This window comes from Macrobrachium nipponense, chromosome 1 (assembly GCF_015104395.2).
Source record: "Macrobrachium nipponense isolate FS-2020 chromosome 1, ASM1510439v2, whole genome shotgun sequence".
NCBI classification, from domain to species: Eukaryota; Metazoa; Arthropoda; class Malacostraca; order Decapoda; family Palaemonidae; genus Macrobrachium; species Macrobrachium nipponense.
In genome coordinates, this window is record NC_087200.1 from 203,304,981 (window position 1) to 203,327,115 (window position 22,135).

Consider the following 22,135-nt stretch of genomic DNA (forward strand, 5'->3'; position numbering starts at 1 on the left):
AATTGTAAGCTAATACTCTTACAGTATAGTGATATTCAATCATTTGTCTTCATTTTGAAAGAAATTGGAAGTCTCTAGGACAATATTTAGATTTATGGTGAATTTTTGGAAAAAATGATATTGTTAAACTACAATAAAGTTTTGTACATACTTACCTGGCAGATATATACTTAGCTATAGTCTCCGACGTTCCGACAGAATTTCAAATCTCGCGGCACACGCGACAGGTAGGTCAGGTGGTCTACCTTACCCGCCGCTGGGTGGCGGGCGTATGAACCAATCTATCTCTCCAGCCAGATTTTTTTCTTTCACCTGTCTCCTGAGGGGAGGCTGGGTGGGCCATTAGACGTATATATCTGCCAGGTAAGTATGTACAAAACTTTATTGTAGTTTAACAATATCATTTTTGTACATGAACTTCCCCGCCAGATATATACTTAGCTGATTGGCACCCTTGGTGGAGGGTAAGAGACAGCTAAAGTAATAAGGAGAGATAAGAAACAACTGATGTTGTAGGATATAAATAACCTTGGTTCTTACCTGTTCAGGCAGAAGACTTCATTGATATTGTCTCTGAGTCTGCGTTGCCTGGAGAGCTACAGCTAGGACGTGACCTGATGCTGAAAGACTCTCGGATCTACCACTGGGATATGTGATCCCTTTGTGTGGTAGAATCCAAGTCGGATCCGTTAAAGGAGTTCGTCCCTATCTTAACAGGTCCCTAACCACTACTACTGCAAGGAGCCACACTCATCAGACCACCTAACCAAACTACTAAAGATTAGTATTACGACCTAAAGAGATGCCTTCATGCATCCTCTTTAAGGCAACCAACAACAACAAATACAAGGGGGAAAAATTTATACTACTAAACAGGATGAGTTCCAGCTCCCTGCCCCAGCACTGAATCCGCAGATACGTACGGGCCCAAGGCGAAGCATTTTTGTAAGTGATTCTCACATCACGTAAGTAGTGGTTCGCGAACACTGACTGACATCTCCAGAATGTTGTCTCCATCAGATTTCGCACGGACATATTCTTGTTGAAAGCAAGAGAAGTTGCTATGGCTCTTACTTCGTGTGCTTTCACTTTAAGAAGCCTAAGATGTTCTTCTCTGCAGGATCCGTGTGCTTCTTTGATGAGGCTTCTCAAGAAGAAGGACAATGCGTTCTTCGACAATGGACGAGTAGGCTCTTTTACTGAACACCACAGGACCTCTCGGTTGGCTTTCAGTTGCTCTTTTCTTCTAAGGTAGTATTTCACCATTCTCACTGGGCAAAGAGTTCTCTCGGGTTCTTCTCCTACCAAAAAAGAATAACCAACGAATCTCGAAGTTCTTGGGCCATGGACTTGATGGGTTCTCATTCTTTGCAAGAAAACCAGGAAGGAAAGAGCAAATGAGAGAGTCCTCCTTAAAACCCACATTACCATCAATCGCCTGAAGCTCACTCACTCTTCTGGCGGAAGCTAGAGCCATTCAAAAACAGAGTCTTCCTGGTAAGGTCTCTGAATGAGGCTGAATTAGGGGTTCAAACCTAGAGGACCCAAGGAATTGAAGGACTACATCCAAATTCCAGCTAGGTGTCTTAGGATACTGCATTTTCGTTGAATTAAAAGACCTAATAAGGTCCTGTAGGTCCTTATCTTCCGATAAGTTGAGGCCCCTGTGCCTGAAGACATTCGCCAACATACTACGATAGCCTTTAATCGTCGAAACGACTAAGCCACATTCTTGTCTTAAGAATAAAAAGAAGTCTGCAATTTGATTCACAGAGGTACTGGAAGAGGAAACGTTATTCCTCTTGCACCATCTTCTGAAGACATCCCACTTCGATTGGTACACTCGTAAGGTGGAAGACCTCCTCGCTCTAGCGATTGCCTTAGCAGCTGCTGACGAAAAGCCTTTCGCTCTGACCAGTTTCTGGACAGTCTGAAGCCAGTCAGACTGAGAGCGGGGAGGTTTTTGTGGTACCTGTCGAAGTGGGGCTGTCTGAGTAGATCGCTCCTTAGAGGAAGCGATCTTGGAAAATCCACTAGCCATTCCAGCACCTCTGTGAACCAATCTTGTGCTGGCCAAAAGGGAGCTATCAAAGTCATCCTCGCGGAATCTGACTCTGCGAACTTTTTTAAAGTCAACCCCAGAATCTTGAAGGGGGGAAACGCGTATACATCGAGTCCTTTCCAATCGAGTAGGAGAGCGTCTATCCCTATTGCTCCTGGATCCGAGATGGGCGAGCAATACAGATCCAGTCTTTTGTTCTTTGAAGTTGCAAACAGGTCTAAGAGAGGCCTGCCCCACAACTTCCAAAGGCTCTGGCAAACATCTTGGTGCAGAGTCCACTCTGTGGGAAGGACCTGATCTTTCCTGCTGAGGAGATCTGCCCTTACATTCCTTTCTCCCTGTACGAATCTGGTGAGAAGTTTTATCCCCCTTTCTTCTGTCCACAGAAGAAGATCTCTTGCTGTTTCGTACAGAGAGAAGGAATGCGTCCCCCCCTGTTTCCTGATGTATGCCAGAGCCGTGGTGTTGTCCGAGTTTATTTGCACAACTGCTCCTGTCACATCTGACTCGAACTCCTTCAGAGCAAGCCACACGGCTATTAGTTCTTTCCTGTTGATGTGCCAGGAAGACTGGTCCCCCATCCAGGTTCCTGACACCTCCTTGGTTCCCAGAGTCGCCCCCCAACCTGTTTCCGACGCATCGGAGAACAACACCAGGCTGGGGTTTCTGGGATTGAAGCGGCAGTCCCTGCGAGAACTTGTCGGGATCCGCCCACCATGCTAACTCCCTTCTTGATTTGAAGAGTAATTGACAGGGAGAACTTCAAATCCTGAGAAGGACGACTCCAATTCCGATGAAGAAAGAATTGGAGCGGTCTCAGGTGCAACCTTCCTAGGGAAACAAATTGCTCCAGTGAGGAGAGCGTCCCCAGCAGACTCATCCACTCCCTCACTGTGCATATCGTTTCTTTCCCTTTAAAAAGGGAAGGTTTGTTACTTTTTTCGAGTTCCCCGGGCTTAATCCTCCCTCTCCTGTGACGGAAAAGCCCGAAAACTCAGAGAGTTCATCTGGATCCCCAGATAAACGCACTCCTTGAGCGGGAATCAGACTTGACTTCTGCAGATTGACCAGAAGTCCTAAGGAATAAGTCAAATCCAGGGTTTTCTTCAAGTCCTTCAGACAACGACAACGATCTGGAATTGGCCTTATAAGCCAATCGTCGAGATAGAGCGAAATCCTCACCCCTTCTTTAGGTGAAGCCATTGTGCCACATTCCTCATGATGGCCGTAAAGACTTGGGGGGCCGTGGAGAGCCAAAACACAGGCCCTGAATTGGAAGATTCTTCCCCCCATCATGAATCTTAGAAACTTCCTCGAGGAAGGATGGATTGGTACGTGGAAGTAAGCGTCCTGTAAGTCCAAGGACACCATCCAGTCCCCTGGACGGAGTGCTGCTAACACCGAGGCAGTGGTCTCCATCGTGAACTTCTTCTTTTCGACGAAGAAGTTCAGGGCGCTTACATCCAACACCGGTCTCCATCCCCCTGAGGATTTCGGAACTAGGAACAGGCGGTTGTAAGCCTGCCGAAAGATGATCTGCCACTAGTTCGATGCGCCTCCTTTTCCAGCATCTGATCTACCGCTAGTCGAGGGCTTGATTCATGATGGGGTCCCTGTATCTGGCCGTCAACTCCCTCGGGTATTCGTCAAGGGAGGCCTCGAAGAGAACGGGATTAGATAGCCCTTCCTCAAATTGACAGGGTCCAGGCATCTGCGTCTTTCTGGGCCCAGACTTCTGCAAACTGTAAAAGCCTGGCGCCTACAGTTGTCTGAAGGACTTGAGTCTTACTTGGGAGGTTTGATTGACTTCGTAAAAGTCCTCCCTCTTCTATTTGGTTTCCGACCTCTGAACGAAGAGGATCTAGAGGTAGATGCCCTCGAAAGGGTTCCTGAGAGGTCGGCTTAGCTTTCTTTGTCTTAGTCTTGAAGGTAGGGCCGGCTTTCCTTGCAGACTGCGCTAGAAGGTCCTGCGTAGCTTTGGCAGAGAGAGCCTTCGAAATGTCTTGAACCAGGTGTTTAGGAAACAGCTGTGTAGAGAGAGGGGCAAAAAGCAAAGACGATCTCTGAGCATGTGAGACCGACTTTGTTAAAAATGAGCAAAATACTGATCTTTTCTTCAAGACCCCTGCTCCAAACAGTGAAGCTATTTCGCTGGCCCCATCCCTCACCGATTTATCCATACAGGATAAGACACAATTCAAATCCTCCGGAGAAAACGTGTCCGGTCCTTGAGTTTTCTTGGCTAGGACTCCGAGGGACCAATCGAGAAAGTTGAAAACTTCCAAGACTCTAAAAATGCCTTTTAGAATGTGATCTATTTCATTCATTGCCCACGTAGTTTTGGCCGAATTCAAAGCTGATCTTCTAGTGGCGTCTACTAGTGCCGAAAAATCTGCGTCAGCTGAAGACGGAAGGCCCAGTCCCAAGGGTTCTCCTGTCTCATACCAAAATCCTGTCCGTCCTGAAAGCTTCGACGGAGGGAAGGCAAACATTGTTTTTCCCCGCTTCTTCTTTAGTACGCATCCATGAACCGAAACTCTTGAGCGCTTTCTTCATAGAAGAGTCGGTTTCATTCTCACACACGAAGATCCTTTCGTTGCTTTCGCTGTGGAGAACAACGATGTGGAGAAGGAGGAGCAGTAGGGCTCAAAGACTCTCCGAACTCCTGAAGGAGAAGCTCTGTGAGCTTCTTGTACGAAGAAAACTGTTGCCGATGTATTAGTTTCTTCCTCAGAGGCTTCCTGGTCTTCTTGAGGAGGAGAACGGGGATGAGGATCCTTATGAGAATCCTTAGATGATTTCCTAGCTGGGGTACAGTGCGATGAAGGAGACAAACGTCTTGAAATGAGATTCCAAAGTAGAGAGGCGTACAGGAGAACGACGAGTTGTAAAAGAAGGACGCTTATCCGAAAATTCTTGTCTAAACTCGCATTCCTTCCTAAATGCAGACAAACTCTTAACAGCAAAAGAGGAAGGACTCCTTTCTCTAGAAAGACCACGTCTATCCCTAGGGAAACTACGAGAGGGAGAGCGCCTGCTAAAATCCTGGCGCCGATCGTGAGGAGAGCGGCTACTAGGCGCCGAGCGCCTATCTGTCACAGGGCGCTTAGTGGAATCCTGGCGCCTACCAAGCGGCGAAACGTTGCTAAAAATAGGGCGCCTTTCAGGAGCAGGGCGCTTGAGAGGCTCTTGATGCCTACGAAGCGGAGAGCGGCTGCTACGCTCCGAGCGCTTAAACGGAACAGGGCGTTCTGCGAGATCTTGGTCCTTACCAAGGGTTAGAACGTCTGTAAGGCTCCGAGCGCCTAACAGAATCAGGGCGCTTGAGGCGTTCTTGACTTCTAGCAAGAGGAGACCGATCAGGAGTAGGGAGTCTCGAGAACGAAGAGCGCCTACTAGGAGAACGAAGCAAACGAGGATCAAGGTGTCTTTCTCCAGGAGAACAGCTACTAAAAGAATGACGCTTACCAGGAGCAGGGCTCCTACTAGACTCTTGATGTCTTACAGGGGAGGAGCGAACTCCATGCGATGAGCGCCTACCAGTCACGTTATCCGACGCCCGACTACAGTAGTCGGAAGGAGAAGTGCGCCTACTTTCAGAAGGGCATTCCCTAGGTTCTCTGAGAAGACGAGGAGAAGAAAGATGAGACGGAGACGACGAACTAAGTCTTCTTGACCTGAGCCGAGCTCACTCTCTTGTTTTTGTTTTTTTTTTTTTTTTTTTTTTTTTTTTTTTTTTTTTTTTTTTTGTTTTTTTTTTTTTTTTTTTTTTTTTTTTTTTTTTTTGTTTCTTTTTGTTTTTTTTCTATTGCCACGAAACCTCTAGAGAAGGAAGGAGAAACAGAAGGGGCTGAGCGTCTACCCGAGGCAGGAATCCGATTGGGGAAATATCTTCATAGTCCAAGGAGCGCCTATCCGTCGAATGGCGTCTCGACACCTCCGAGCGGGAGTGGTGTTCCTCTCGTGAAATGTTACGATGTGTAGAAGAATCCTCAAAAGAAGGAGAACGCCGATTACAAGGAGAGCGCTCTTCCGACGAAACGCGCCTCGATCTCTTGATCGGGAGAGACAAATCCTTCCTTCTACGCGATCTCGATGCCAAGGAGTCCGCCAAGGCTGTGATCTGAGCTTGTAGGCCCGCTAGCACTCGAGAAGGAGAGTCCCCAGGATCTTCTTCCGAAGCAAGCTCAGCGCGAGGCGCGGGAGAAGGAGGCGATCAATCGATCTCCTAGGCTTCTTTGCTTGCAAGGAAGCTACATCAGAAAAGTCTTCTGGCTGGACGCTAACGTACTGAAGGGAGCCTCCGCAGCCCTCTTCAACGGGCGTAACGCCTCCTTAGAGCTCCAACCACGCTTCGGCGAAGGAGAAGAGGATGACGAAAAACACTGGCGAAGAATATTCTTCTTCTTACGATCCAAGGCAGCCTGGGAGCGAACTTCAGGATCTGGCCGAGGGGACGCCTGACCGGTGGGGCTCTCCCTAGCCCTCCTGCGGCTTTCCGACTTTTTCCTCCTCCACTGGAACTGGGAGTCTGGAAGAGGTCTAGGCCTGGAGGCACTAAGGAGCCGGTCAGACGCACCCTCCACATCACTGGGTTACACTGCACTTATCATCACTGACACTCTTACCTTGATCAGTACGCAAGATTCTTGTCTTCCTTAGAACACAAGGAAGCTTTTGAGGCCGCCGCCTCCGAAGTACGAATCTACGACTTCGGTGCGGGGAGCAGGAGCTGAGACCTGGGAGGAAGGTTCTAAAACTACATTAATGTTAGTTTCATTCTCACTCATTCTCGACCTGCTCGAACTCCTTGAAGAAGCTTTACGTACCCTATCCCTTTCAAGTTTCCTAATATAAGAAGAAAGAGCCTTATATTCATCTTCGTTCAAAACCTCACACTCTTGACACGGGTTACTCAACGAAACATTCCATTCCCCCTACATTTAACACAGAAAGTGTGAGGGTCAACCTCAGCTTTCGGTAACCTCACCTTACATCCATCGGTCAAACATACTCTAAACAAAACCGGAGTTTTGGAAACAGAATCAAAATCAGACATTCTACAGGAAAATCCAGCGCAAAGTCAATAACGGTCCACAATCAGCGTATGCCAAGCCAACATAGAGCGAATACGTCACCAAAATGTCCAAATCAATCTCCAGGCAAGCGAGAAATGAAGAATATATCGGAATGAACCGACAACAGTTGTTATCGCTTCAGCGACAGAAAAAAATCTGGCTGGAGAGATAGATTGGTTCATACGCCCGCCACCCAGCGGCGGGTAAGGTAGACCACCTGACCTACCTGTCGCGTGTGCCGCGAGATTTGAAATTCTGTCGGAACGTCGGAGACTATAGCTAAGTATATATCTGGCAGGGAGTTCATGTACAAAAATATTTTGTTTACCGCGGGTTCGGCGTTTACGAATTCATGCATTATTTTGTGATAATATTTTCTCTGTGTTGCTTTTATCGTTTTACAATGTGTTATATACCAAATTGATCGCAATTTAGTGTACATTACAACGAAAGAAAAAGTAACTGGTTACCTTTAACCGTTTTGCGCACAGTGCGATTTTGACAATACAATTATATATGAAATTTTTGTTTTTTGCGCTATCATATATCGCATTATTTATATATGATAATGATAATTTTTTTCATTTCTGATGGTTTGCATACTAAACTTCAGCCAATGACAAAAAAAGGAGCCAAAAATGAACTCTTAATCTTGAAAACTAAGCGCGCTGTGATTTTTTGAAATAAATATTTTTTCCGCTTCCGTGCTCACTCTGAAACACCTCCGGCACACGGGAGACAATTTTTTTTTTACCGCTTTGGCGTAAGAGGGTTAACAGGGGAATGTAAGCATCAACAAAAATAATGCACTGCATATAAAAAAACCAACTTACCAACAAAATATTTTTTGTTTCACAGAACAAACCTCTTAGATTTTACCTGAATTATCCACTTGCAGTGCAATAATCAGCCTTGAAATAAAGCCGTTCCTGAATGTGGGAGCACTACATCAAGTCTTCTTCCAGCAGAATACTCATCCTCTAAGTGAAACCCCCTTTAATCATACACTGTATATCATGAAGAGTTATCATAAGCCTTATTAGTGTGAAGGTACCTAACACTGGAATGAGGATATTCAAAGTAAAATAGGAGGTTTGGTCTTATGCAAAAGGATTTTTCTTTCAAGTTCACAAAAGGAACAAATATGACAAATTTTTAACCAATTTGTATTTTTCATAGCTAACAAACCTGAGGTCTTAACAATAGGATAAATTCCAAGCGCCGGCTGGTAATCAGTTAAAAACAATCATAGATAGTAAAGCAAGGAATCTGTGATGTCCTGATTTTGGAAACCTAACTAAGATGGCTAAAGATTAAAATGGTATATGAGTAGAGAAATAACAGAAAAGGTGGCTATTGCATAAAAATAAGTGGTAAGTGCCTATAAATAATGGGAAAGGACATAAATGTGAGAGACTGGTGTTAAATACCTATATAAAGCCACGATAAAATATCTGGAAGAGGAAAAGGAACACAATCCTAATTAGTGTCAATGTAGGAAATTACCAAGTCAGAGAAAAACTACAGTAGTGCTGTATGCTTTTTAACTGCACTAACAAAATAACACAAGGCTCCATTTATGAATAGTAAAATAGCTGCTTATATCCAAGTGAATACATCTAAACAGATATTCTTCCTACTGCAGACTCTCCTAAATTTGGTGTATTCAAAACCTGAATTCAATACACAATATAAACATATATTTGGTATAATTATGCTTTCAAAAAACTCATATTTAAAACAAAATTTTGAAGGTTAACACCTCACAATGACAAGTACACACAAGTATAGACATCCTATACAACTTCCTGGAAAATATGCATCCAAGCAGAAGGAAATACTAATTCATATAAATGCTTTATATAGTGAAAAAAGGATAAAAACAATTATATATGAAAACAAGGATAATGATTGCTGGGAGAATGTTACAAAACAAAACAAAAAACCACAGACACATACTACATGTACACGAAACATTATCAAAATGTACAAATATCTCATGAATACTCTGAAACATGTAGATGCCACAAATTCTAAAATAAATTCCCATTTCTTTCTATGTAAGGAAGTTAGAAAAAATATGATGACCAATCAAAACATACTTTGTTCACACAATCAAATAGTCCCTGAAAGTGATGGTGAGTCAGCTTAAGACTACTATGCCTTTTGAATGAAATCTCATGCATTACAGTACTATTAGAGGCCAGTTCACTTGTCTCATGAAGTAATCAGTAGACAGTTAAATGTGTCTCCTGGGTGATAGAGACAATGGAAATCAAGAGGTTTGTTTGTTGTTTTTCCAATAGTACACAAGGGGATACTAATAAAGAATAAACAATTACAATTCTTATCATAATACAGATAAAACATACAATTCCTTTCAAGGTCAAAGACCTACACATAACAAAAAAGAAGTATTTTTAACCCTCCAGAAGGAGCATTGCACGATTTAATCTTGCAATATTCTGATTAATTAAAATGATTTTTTTTATGATATAATGAAACAGTCACTATATAGGCACAAAAGGAGTACATGCAGTAATAACACTAACCTTTCCCGGTATAAAGCAGCACATCTGGCAATCAACATACTTCATAAAAGTCATATTGAGTAAAGAAAGTCGGGTTTCAATGGCTGTAAGAATGTCACAGTGCCCGGATACAGATGATGATTCCGTCGTTCTGATTCTCTTCTTGGCAGTTGACTTTTCACTATAAGAACAATGAACATTAATTATCTCATTTTTTAATTTAATTTAAGGGTCTCATTTTTAATACACAAAATAAATACACTTGCCTGCATTGTTTTCAAGTCTAACATATACCTAATTTTCAGCCAGTTTTTTGCACTGAATTCAAAAATCATGCTCATTTTACATAATCAGATCAAGTTAATGAAATATTGGCACAATAAAAATATCCTAATTTCCAATCTATTTGTAGGTGAATGAAACACAATATTTTAAATAGACTGATTTATTCAAAGAAGGCTTACAAAAGAATATAAAGAACTAAGGAAGCTACTCATGGACGAATGGTCTCTTCAGGGACTTCCGTTTGTGATGAGCAGACTCCACATCCCTATTCAAGTATCAGCAGTAGTCAGCCAGAAAGTTGACATTCCATCGGCCTTGATAGCATTCCTCCATAACATATCTTGGAGAAAGTGCTCACCCTGTTCTTCACTGAAGCCTCCACAATTCTCAGGAAAATAGTCCAGAATGAGACTGGAGGAAGTGCATTTTCACTGACATGCACGTACCAAATTGGCAGAAATTCTTCATCAAATCATCAACCACCTTCTGATACTGGGAACTTCTGCGGTTGCGAAGGAAGTTTGCAGTGATTGACTTAAGGGGCAACCAGGCAGAGAGTTCAGCAGGATTCAGTGCATCATCAAAACTTACGTCCTTGATGAGTTCCCTTATTTGAGGACCATCAAATATACCTGCCTTAAGTTTCGCCATGCTTTTTTGTTGAAACTTCTGATGGAGGAAAGCAATCCTCTACCTTCCCTGTCCAATGCCTTTACAAAGTTCTTCATGAGACCAAGTTTGATGTGGAGGGCTGGAAGCAGTATCTTGCTGTGTTCAACCAGAGTGTGGGACTCCACGTTGTGATGGCCACTTGTCTGACATAATGCTGGTCATCAGCACGGCTATCCCATAAGCACAGAAAGCATGAATAATTTGCGTAACCACCTTGAAGTCCTAAGATGAGTCAAACAACTTTAAGATCTCCAAAGATCAACCATTTATGTTCCTGGTAGTTCAGAGCAGACAACAGACGTTCCATGCTTTTGTGGGATTCTTTCATTTCAACTGAGTGCCCAACAGGGATCACTGAAAACTTACTTCCGTTAGATGAGTCAATGAAAAGTCTCCATTCCATAACATCATACTTCAGACCAAGTAATTCAATCAGGTTAGCAATATTGTTACAGTAGACCAGTGAAGATGCTTCATCAAACGTGAAGAATTTTCTAAATTCTCTCTCGTGGTCCTGATACCAATAGAATGTTGTTCCTGGCGCCAGTAGACATTTCTCTCGAAGACAAGAACCCAGTAAATGGGCAGACTCCTTGACTGGCTTTATGGCAGAAGGAACATCAGGGTATTGAATATGGTGCTTGTTTTTGCAATTGATGCCTTTTAGATTTGTCATGCAAAAATAGCAGTTGGTAACGTGATCTTTACCTTCCCTCCATCATTGGGACACCAAAATGGCATACTCTTCCTTTTCTTGTTCCTCCAATCCCGTAAGTTCTCTTTACGTTTTGCAGCAGATATGGGGCCCGAATGGCTTACCCTGGTCCCCTAGTTTGACTCCAAATTAAGCTTGGTATGCCTTCTTCACAAAATCCGTGATTTTTGCTTGATGGTCTGGGAGAACCACGTGTCCAAACAGATGTAACATAACCTCTTAGGATGGTTTTTACACTTCCAATCCATTTTCATACATATCTAGACTTGAACAGAGAAATAAAATTCATTATTATAATTATTAAAGGTTACCTACGACCCAGTTTTTCACACATACACACAAAAAAAAGCCCATAAACACTTAGATAATTGCAATATTTTGAAAAATATGCTGGAATAGAAATAGACTATATCTTAGAAACCAGACCTGACCAGGAAAATGAACTATTTTTTCAATTCAGCTGCAAAAAGGGTCCTAATTCAGTTGGAAAACTCTTGACCTTTGAAGAAAAGTTTTGAAATACAGGCCAGTGATATGAATACTTTATACTATATAATTTTCATGCTTCATAGATATAAAGACTAAAGTGGTAGTATACCATTTTTCAAATGGGACCAGTCCAAAGATGTTTCCAGCTTCTATGTTTTGATAAGACCACCATGACAACCAGCAAAGAGGATCTCCTGTAATGCCCAGGGAGGCACCATAAAAACAACCAAATGAGAGAGGCACAGCATACTAGCATCACAAGAAAGACAATAGTGGGGAAAACAAAGTACTACAGTAGACCCTCGCATTCATGGAGGATGGGTACCAGACAGCCAACCAACACTGCGAATATCTCAAATCCACGAATCCTTACAACCCCTCCAAAAACACTTAGAAATGCTTGATGGTTAAAACACAAAAAAAATCTCTAAAAATCTCGGTTCCCACTTCCGAAGAATTGGGAGAGCCATTGAGAGTGCCAACTGCTTCCTCCCTGACGGGAGGAGGCAGACCCTCAGGAGTCTAGAGGCGAGACTTCTTCAGGGGCGGAGAAGATACCTTACCCTTCTTAGGCTGTGAAGCCTTTGAAGGGAGAGGTGAGGAGGCAGCAGATGAGGATGAAGACAAAGCTGAAGATGACAACACCTTGGATCTCTTCTTCTTTGCCTTCCTCTTCTTCAGCTTCTGCAGTAGAGTTGTCAGGGAACCCCAAGGGGCGGCAGATGACTCATCGGGTCCAGGAGCTGATACATGGACATTTTTGGGTACGGGAGCAGGAACAGGTGTAGACACAGAGTCAGGAACAACAGCAGGAATGGCAGGTGGTGTTACTTGTCATGACTAGAGGGGACAGAGGGGCGGTAACCCTTAGAACATGTAACGGTGCCACACCAAAACCAGGGGGAGGCACTGCAGTGACAGGAGCTGGCAACTGATAGATTGGCAAGTTAGGTCTGGTCCCTCTCACTACTGTAGGTGATACATTTGTCAGGTGGTGAGACCAGACCAGGTGAGGAGGCACGTAGTAGCTGGGCAGCGTCACTGTGGTGATGGTGGAACTGACAACTGCATGCTGCTGGCACTTCTATTTAGGTGTGCCAATAAAGCCTGGATTGACAGAGTGCCAGCCAATCCCAAGGAAGTCAAGCTTGATCTAAACCTGACACCTCACCTGCGGAAGCAAAAGTTGGGTTAAATGGGGGGGGTCCCCATCGTTCCGAAGGTGTACCTTTGAGGCGAGGAAGGCCCTTAAAGGAGCTTTCCTCAGGTCTGCAACCACAGTCCCCCTTCCTCTCTCTCTCAGACTCATCGCAAGGGGAAGAAGAAGCGGAAGTCTACTCCAAAGGGATGACATTAAGTACAGGACAATTGCTGGGAAAGAGGTAAGAGGAGGCAAGGTCAGGTACCGTAGGTGTGGTAGGAGGTGTCTTATCTCCCTCCACTGATTCAGTCTTCTTAATATATTTCCTCCTCCTGGCAAGCTTCCTGCAAGCTTCCGATGCAACACAGGCCACAAAGAACACTGCACACTTATCATGAAGGTTGCATTCACGCCCACAGCAAGATGAGCAGAGGGCATGAGGGTCAATCTCCACTGAGGCACGGACTTTGCCGCACCCCTTACCCTCTACCCCAGGGCAGTGTCGGCTTGGGGCAGATGACACAGGCTGTTGTAATTCATTGGTTTGCACTTTTCTCAAAAACACAAACACACTATCAGAGAAATCAACATAAAGACAAAAGAAAAATCCCACCAGGACTGAAAAGAAATCAGCATAACAGCCGAGCAGAGAGCGGTGAAGAACACGACTATCCACATCGACAGCCGAAAGCAAATTGGAATATTTACATTCGATCAGAGGGACTACAAAAGACCAGACCGGTAGTTAACCCTCTTCACACCGATTGGAAGTATTAAACGTCAAGTCAAAATGTCTCCCGTATGCCGATTGGACGTATCATACGTCGGCTCAAAAAAGTTTTTTTAAAAATTGCGCGGCAAAAATACTTATAGGCCTATCAGCCGAAAACTTTTGAATCACGCGCCCTTGAGGGGATGCTGGGTAGTTCCCACGATTCAAGGCGTTGTTTTGTTTACAATCGCTACGCAGGCGCAAGCGTGAATTTCTTTCTTATCGCACTAAAAAGTATACAGTGACACATCTCAAAAATTATTTCGTCACTTTGACATAATTTTTGCACCATTTTAAATTATCCTTTACATGAAGTATTATATATGAAAATGTGTGCAATTTCATGTACAATACAACAAAAAACTACTCATGATCGTAGCTTTTATCAGTTTTGAAATATTTTCATATAAATAACGATAAGTGCAAAAATTTCAACCTTCGGTCAACTTTGACTCTACCGAAATGGTCGAGAAACGCAATTGTAAGCTAAAATTCTTATATTAGAGTAATATTCAATCATTTGCCTTCATTTTGCAACAAATTGGACGTCTCCAGCGCAATATTTCGATTTATGGTGAATTTATGAAAAAACTTTTTCCTTACGTTCGTGCGATAACTCTTCCGATAAATTTTTTCGTGCGATTGTCCTAATGTTTGCACCCTTTTAAATTTGCCGTTACATAAAGTTTTATATATGGAAATGTGTGCAATTTCATGCACAATACAACAAGCTACAACCCATGGTTGTAGCTTTTATCAGTTTTGAAATATTTTCATATAAATAACGTTAAGTGCAAAAATTTCAACTTTAGGTCAACTTTGACTCTAACCGAAATGGTCGAAAAAACGCAATTTTAAGCTAAAACTCTTATATTCTAGTAATATTCAATCATTTACCTTCATTTTGCAATGACTTGGAAGTCTCTAGCACAATATTTCGATTTATGGTGAATTTATGAAAAAAAAAAATTTTCCTTACGTCCGCGCGGTAACTCTTCCGAAAAAATCATAATTTTTTTTGTGCGATTGTCGAAATGTTTGCACCATTTAAAATTAGCTGTTACATAAAGTTTTATATATGAAAATGTGCGCAATTTCATGTAGAATACAACTAAAAATGATTGAAGGTTGTGGTTTCTCTTTTTCGAAATATTTGCATATAAATCACGATAAAATAGGAAAAAAAATCACGTTCAGTCCAAATTTGGACTATACCGAAATTAAAAGTTGAAAAACAAAAAACAATTGTAAGCTAAAACATTTATGGCCTAGTAATATCCGTCATTTTTTCTTCATTTTGAAACAAATTTGAAGTCTCTAGAACAATATTGTGATTTATGGTGAATTTTTTGAAAAATATATTTACCTTCACTCAGCGCGCCGATTCGCGGCCGCAAGTCTCCGAAATACGTACATCGCATTATCCTAATATTTGCTCCTTTTCATATTAGCCGTTTATAGTTTCATATATCAAAATGTGTGCAAATTCATGAAAAATACAATAAAAAATAAGTGAAGTTGTAGCTTTTTCCATCTCCGAAATATGTGCATATATGACAATTTGTCTAAATTGCATTTTTCCTAACTATACAAACCTGAGGTCCTTTTACAATAGGAAGGTACTAGCGGCAGCTGGATAGGTCGTAAGCTTTCGAACAAGGGGTTCGGTAGTTAACTGCTTGTCCGACAGGCGCGCGCGCGCGACTGGGAGGTAAACAAATCACTTTTGCTTTTGGGCCCAAGCAAAAACTGCAGAGTGAGGTCGGCATGAGGTGGGGCTATGTGTAAAAGGACCTCAGGTTTGTATAGTTAGGAAAAATGCAATTTTAGACAAATTGTCATTTGTTCCGACACGGCATACAAACCTTCGGTCCTTTTACAATAGGAAGACTCACTTCTTGGTGGGAGGAATCTGAGTCTTTTGTGAACAGACTGGTGTTCGCCCAACCTTGGAAGCCTCCCTGGTCGTAAGAGCGAGGGAGGGATCCAAGCCTCTGTCCGATTGATCGGGGTGTGCACCGCAGGATCAATGGTCAGACCTCTGGACCGAGTACTAAGAGAGAGGCAAGCGTATCTCTTCGTACCAGCAATGTAAGAACTTGTTCCTGTACAGGAGCAAATATAAAGTCATGGGTTTGACTCTTGTAGGCATCCACTTCCCCCCCTTGCAGAAGGAAGTGGTGGATATTCTGCTCCTATCCCTAGTGAAAGGGATAGGATGGGGCTCTGTCATATAGCTCACCTGCATCTCGTCCTCATCCAGCGTAGTGACGACCGTGGCCCTCTGCCCACAGGTAGAGGAGGAGGAAAAGATGGGAAGAGGGAGCCAGTCACTCACTCACTCACACATCCATCCACACAGTCACACCAGGACTCGATGCTGTTTCAGCCTGCGAGGGTCTGGGTTAGCTACACAACTTGTTGAGCAGCCACCACGGGTCCTAAGGAAAAGGTATCCAAGGACCTGTGGGCAATATCCCGAAGGTAGAAGGACGTAAAGGTAGTCTGGTTAGACCAGACCCCTGCCTTCAGGACCTGCGCCACGGAGAAGTTCTTACGAAACGCCAACGAGGGGCCAATACTTCTGACTTCGTGAGCTCTCGGACGGGACGTACGGATGTCGTCACTACCATCAGCCTCATACGCCCTCCTGATGACCTCACGCAGCCAGAATGAAAGAGTGTTCTTGGATACTTCTTTCTTGGTGACCCCGGTGCTAACGAAGAGGCGTCGACACTCAGGCCTGAGGTGTCGAGTTCTCTTCAGATAGCGCCGTGCGCCCTCACAGGACAAAGCAGCATCTCATCCGCATCATTATCGGTGAAGTCCAATAGGGAAGGGAATCGTGAATGACCTCGAACCTGTCGTCAGGGATCGACGGTTTCTGAGTCTTCGCAACGAAGTTCGGGACGAAATCGAGCGTCACGGATCCCCATCCCCTGGAGTGTCGTACATCATAGGAAAGACCATGAAGTTCCCCTACTCTCTTCGCCGATGCCAGGGCCAGCAAGAAGAGGGTCTTGAGGGTCAGACCCTGTCTGACGACTCTCGGAGTGGCTCGAACGGCGTTCGAGTCAGACTCCTCAGGACGAGAGTCACATCCCACGCAGGGGGCCTGAGTTCCCTGGGTGGGCAAGACCTTTCGAAGCTCCTCATAAGCAGGAGATCTCGAACGAGTTCGAGATGTCCAATCCCCTCAGTTTTCAGGACGAGCGCCAAGGCGGCTCTGTATCCCTTGACTGTGGGGACCTGAGAGGAGCTTCTCTCGGCGAAGAAAAACGAGGAAAATCCGCTACCTGCTGAAGAGTGGCTCTGAGAGGAGATAGCCCCGTCTACGACACCAACCACAGAAGACGGCCCACTTCCCCTGGTACACAGCTGCAGAGGACTGACGGACGTTTCCAGCCATCTCTGTTGCTGCGCTACGAGAAAAGCCTCTCGTTCGCAAGAGATGGTGGATAACAGCCAGCCGTGAAGACGTAGTAGGGACCTGGACTGCTCGGTGGTACCGTCGACGTGTGGCTGGGCGAGAAGGTTGTGCCAAGGGGGAATCTCTCTCGGTTCTCCTGCGAGAAGAGCCGAGCAGGTCCGGATACCAAATGGCCTGTGGCCATTTGGGAGCCACCAGGATCATCCTGAGATTCGGGGTGACCAGTTGCTCGACTGATCACCTTGCGAATCAGGCTGAACGGGGAAAGGCATAGACGAAGAGGTTGTCCCACGGGTGTTGAAGAGCGTCCTCTGCAGCTGCCCATGGGTCCGGCACGGCCGAGAAGAACACCTGGAGCTTCCTGTTGTGCCGGGTGGCGAACAGATCCACGACTGGTCGCCCCCACAGGGCGAAGAGCCTTTCCGCCACGTCCTGGTGTAGAGACCATTCGGTCCCTAATCACCTGATCCCGACGGCTGAGCGTGTCTGCTACTACATTCCTCTTCCCTGGAATGTAGCGTGCCGACAGCATATTGATGTGCCTCGGCCCACTCGTGCACCTGCCGAGTCAACTGGAACAACGGGAAGAGGCACTAGGCCCCCCTGTTTGTTTGACGTAGGCCACCACCGTGGTGTTGTCGCACATCAACACCACTGAGTGTCCCATCAAGCGGTCCTGGAACTCTTGGAGAGCGAGGAACGCTGCCTTGAGTTCCAGTACATTGATGTGAAGGTGCTTGTCATTCTCGTCCCACACTCCTGAAGTCAGCAAACTCCTCCAGGTGTGCGCCCCATCCCTCGGTCGATGCGTCTGAGAACAGCTGCATGTCCGGAGGGGGAGTGCGCAGAGGCACTCCTCTTAAGAGGTTCCTGTCGTCCAGCCACCAGGCTAGGTCCTGCCTCACCTCCTGTGTCAGTGACACTGGAAAGCTTGGGGGATCCGTCGCCTGTACCAACTCTCCTTTAGTCTCCACTGAAGAGACCGCAGGTGAAGACGCCCGTGAGGGGACTAACTTCTCGAGTGACGACAGGTGTCCGATCAAGACTTGCCATCGCTGAGGCTACCTGTTCCTGCCGAGACAGGAACTGGTTGGCTGCCTCCCTGAATCTGCTGATCCGCGAGTCTGCGGGGAAGACTCGCCCTGCTACCGTGTCGATCAGCATACCCAGGTACTTCATCCTCTGCTTGGGCTCGAGATCGGACTTTTCGAAGTTCACAACGATCCCCCAGATCGCGATAGAAACTCGAGCAGCCGATCCCTGTCCTGTAGCAACTGCGAGCGGGAGCTCGCCAGGACTAACCAATCGTCGAGATACCTCATCAGACGTATCCCGTGCGAATGGGCCCAAGCAGACACCAGAGTGAACACTCGCGTGAACACCTGTGGGGCGGTTGAGAGACCGAAGCAAAGTGCCCTGAACTGGTACACACCTCCCGTCGAGGATGAAGCGGAGGTACTTTCTGGAGGACTGATGAATGGGTATTTGGAAATACGCATCCTTCAAGTCCACTGAAAGCATGAAATCGTTCTCCCTGATGGAGTCGAGCACTGAACGTGCCGTCTCCATCGTGAACCGGGTCTGGCGAACAAACCGTTCAGAGGAGAGAGATCTATCACCGGGCGCCAGCCTCCCGTAGACTTTTCCACCAGGAAGATCGCTGTAAAAGCCGGTGACTGATCCGTGACGATTTCTACAGCTCTCTTGCTCAGCATGGTCTTGATCTCCTGTCTCAATGCTACATCCTTCGATGACCCTGGAACGTACGACTGCTGTTGGACCGGGTTGGAGGTGAGGGGTGGCCGAGATTCGAAGGGGTTTAATAGATATCCCTCCCGAAGGACATCTACAATCCAGGTCTCGCGCCGTTAGCGCTGCCAAGTTGCCCAATGGCTGGCCAGGCACCCCCCCACTTCGGCAGCAGGTGAGGGGGAACGCCGTCCCTAGCGTTTTCCCCCTTTTCTTTCTTCGACTTCTTCCAGAGCCTCCACGGGAGGGAGGAGGGCTGGGAGGAGGGCTGGTTACGGCTCCCCTTGGTAGAAGTCGAAGAAGACAGAGTCTTTCCCCGGGGCTTCGACGAGCAGCTACCGTCTTAGCCACCGAGGAAGCGCTAGCCGAGCTCTTAGACTTGGCCGCAGTCCGAGGCTGCCCAGAAGCCTTCGAGACTGCCTGGTGAACCAGACGGTCACTGTCGTCAGTGCGCCGTCTGTCCACCGCAGCGTCCACCATCTCTCCTGGGAAGAGAGACGTGGAACTCCGTAAAGGTCCGTTGCGAAGTCCCAACGCCGCTTCACGCCCGCCGGCCGCCCTGGAAACCCGAGTAAGGACAGCGTCCCCTTCGTCGGAGAACCAGGTTGGCCCACAGGTTCACCGTCTGGTGGGCAAGGAAGGAGATGGCTCTTCCTCCAGACTGGCAAAGTCTCCTGAAGGCCGAGTCATCTTCGGGAGAAATTCCCCCGGAGTTGGCTGCGACCTTAGATACTGTGAGGGACCACAGATCTAGCCAGGAGACGGCCTGGAAAGCTGCCATGGCGGTAGATTCCAGGCCGAGTGCCTCTTGCTGCGAGAACCACAGGTTCTCGACAGGAGCTGCTGCAGAGACACACCCGGAGTTAGCCTGGCTAACTCCGGGTTCACCTGTTTGGGCGGCATCGGGTCTTCAGATGGCACGTAAAAACCCGCGCTTGTCGCAGCAGAGGAGGTGGAAGCAGCTTGCTCGACCTGCCAGACTTGAGCGAACCGTCTTGTCCGGAGACAAGTGATTCAACCTGGTTCCAGCACTGAGTCCGCAAGCTCAAGAACGCGGCAAACCCACCGTCGGTCTGGGTTCCCTCTTCGGGCCCCGCCCCAGAACGACTCGAGCCGGGACGTGGGCTCGGATGGTGGGAGCGGCGATCCTTCCGCGAGGTCGTTGTGCTGACGAATCAGCGCAATAACCTCGGCAAAGTTCCTCTGGATCTCAGGAGTGACTGCGTCCCTGCGGAGTCGGACCATCCAGTCCCTCAAACAGGAGCATCTCCCGAGGCCCTCCTCCCTCAAGGGGAGGAACAGCGACAGACCCCTCTCGGTCTCCTCCAACCACCTGTGCGTACGACCTGGCTGGTCCGAGAACCGTGCCTGGTACGTACGACGACGTGGTGGGATCCTGAGGGGCGCACCCCTCACGATCACCGCCTCAATACCTCGCCCCTCCCGGTGTAACCCGAAGAGGTTGAAGGTATGGGAGAGGCAGACCTGACGCTCCCTCCCGCTCGCTGGCAGAACCAGTGGGCTTGGAAGACTGCAGGCGATCGCCAACCCGGCGGTGGCGATCGAGCTGCAGACCTAGTCGAGCCGTCTCGCTGTGGAGAACGGCTGGACCGAGAACAGCGGCCGGTCTCGTGTGTCAGAGGAGCTGGTGCTGGTCGCCGTACCCGATCGCTCTCTGTGAGAGTGACGGTCAGGCGACCGGCGAGCTCCACTGTCACGGTTGGTGAGATCGGTGCGTATCCTCACGGTGCGTCAGTTCGCTGGTACCAGCCGTGCGCTGGAGCCGGCGCGAACGGGGGGACCTCTTCCCAGCCTCAGCCCGTGGCCGGTCATGGACCGTCACGTCCGCCCGGGTAGCCAGCTGCTCGCCGCGAGAGCGAGAGCTGGTCTGGTGAGAGTCGCGTGAGCGGCTGTCACCAGTCTTCCGCTCCGTGCCGTGAACCTGACGCTGAGCGGACTCAGAGGTCTGGTTCTTGGCTGTACGGCCGCTGTTAGGTGACCGTACACTCGGTAACCTCTCGCGAACGAGAGGCCGAGACGGACCCTGCTGCGTGGCCGAACCACTGACAGCAGGTGAGGAAGTGCCGGTGTTAGCCGGCACTCCTCTGGTCCCCGTAGTCTTCTTCCTTGTGGAAGAAGAGACGGGTCCGTAGCCCCCGAAGGAGCAGGTGACCAGCGGAAGAACCCCCCGTCTCACCAGAGCGAGACGGGCCCCTAGAAGTTCCCGAAGGAGACTTCTTAGGGGGGGGGGGGGAGGCGACCTTCTTCTTCTTCAGCGGGGAGCCTTAGAAGAAGAAGGGGAAGAGGCGGCAGACGACGACGACGACGAAGAAGACGATGAAGACGACGACGACACCTTCCTCCTCTTCTTCTTCTTCTTCGTCAACCTCCTCAGGACCGACGTCAGATCTGTCATCCAGAGCGGAGCCGGGCTGCTGTTGCCGAAGCAACAGGGCCCGGACGCCACCTGTCCGAACAGATCAGCATCGGGAGCAGCGGCGCCGGGAACAGGAACAACGTCAGCAGGTGCAGGCATCACAGGAACGGCAGTAGAGACAGCAGGAGCAGGTACAGGAACGGCAGCAGTGGTCAACGTCACGTCCGTGGACAGCAGCTGGGCAGGTACGGCAGGTACGGCAGGCTGTGTAGGCGGTCCAGATGGGCGGACCAGCGGCACAGACATCCTAGGTACCGGTGGGAGGTCCAGGGGCGAGCTCTTCGGGCACACGAAGTCCGGTCGCGGCAGCACGGCAAACCCAGGTGGCGGCATCACACTCCCCCGAGGTACGGCGACTGGCCCCTGCACCGATGTAGTAGGTGTTACAGAGACCGCGTGCGGGGTGTACACCAGGTGAGGAGGTGAAGCGTAGCCGGGTGTTGTAAGGGTCGTGGTGGTGGTCGTAACCGTCGCATGGGTGACCGCCACGGAGGCCAGCGAGATGGTAGAGCAGCCCCTGGACACTCGGCACGCCCTGCAGCCCCAACGATGCCCACACCTGTCCGAGGTCATCCTTCGCGGCAACCGCACCTGAGAGGCAAAAGTCGGGTGATTAGGGGATCCTCTACCCGTTCGCGCGAAGACGAACGGATAGAGGACCCAGAGTACAACTCGACGTCAGGGTATCTACGCGTCCCCTCCACACTCGACAAGTCAGGAGAGGAGAGGACCTAGAAACCCCCCCAAACCCCCCCCGAAGGGGAAGGCGCGAGA

General features: G+C 47.6%; 1 protein-coding gene across 1 annotated transcript in view; it reads right to left on the bottom strand.

The window, feature by feature from the left end:
- Nucleotides 1-22,135, bottom strand: part of LOC135219066 (uncharacterized) — a 155,253-nt gene that overhangs the window by 119,962 nt on the left and 13,156 nt on the right. Inside the window, exon 2 of the mRNA XM_064255496.1 lies at nucleotides 9,693-9,852. Coding sequence (XP_064111566.1) covers nucleotides 9,693-9,852 — 160 coding nt within the window. The remainder of the gene's footprint in view (nucleotides 1-9,692; nucleotides 9,853-22,135) is intronic.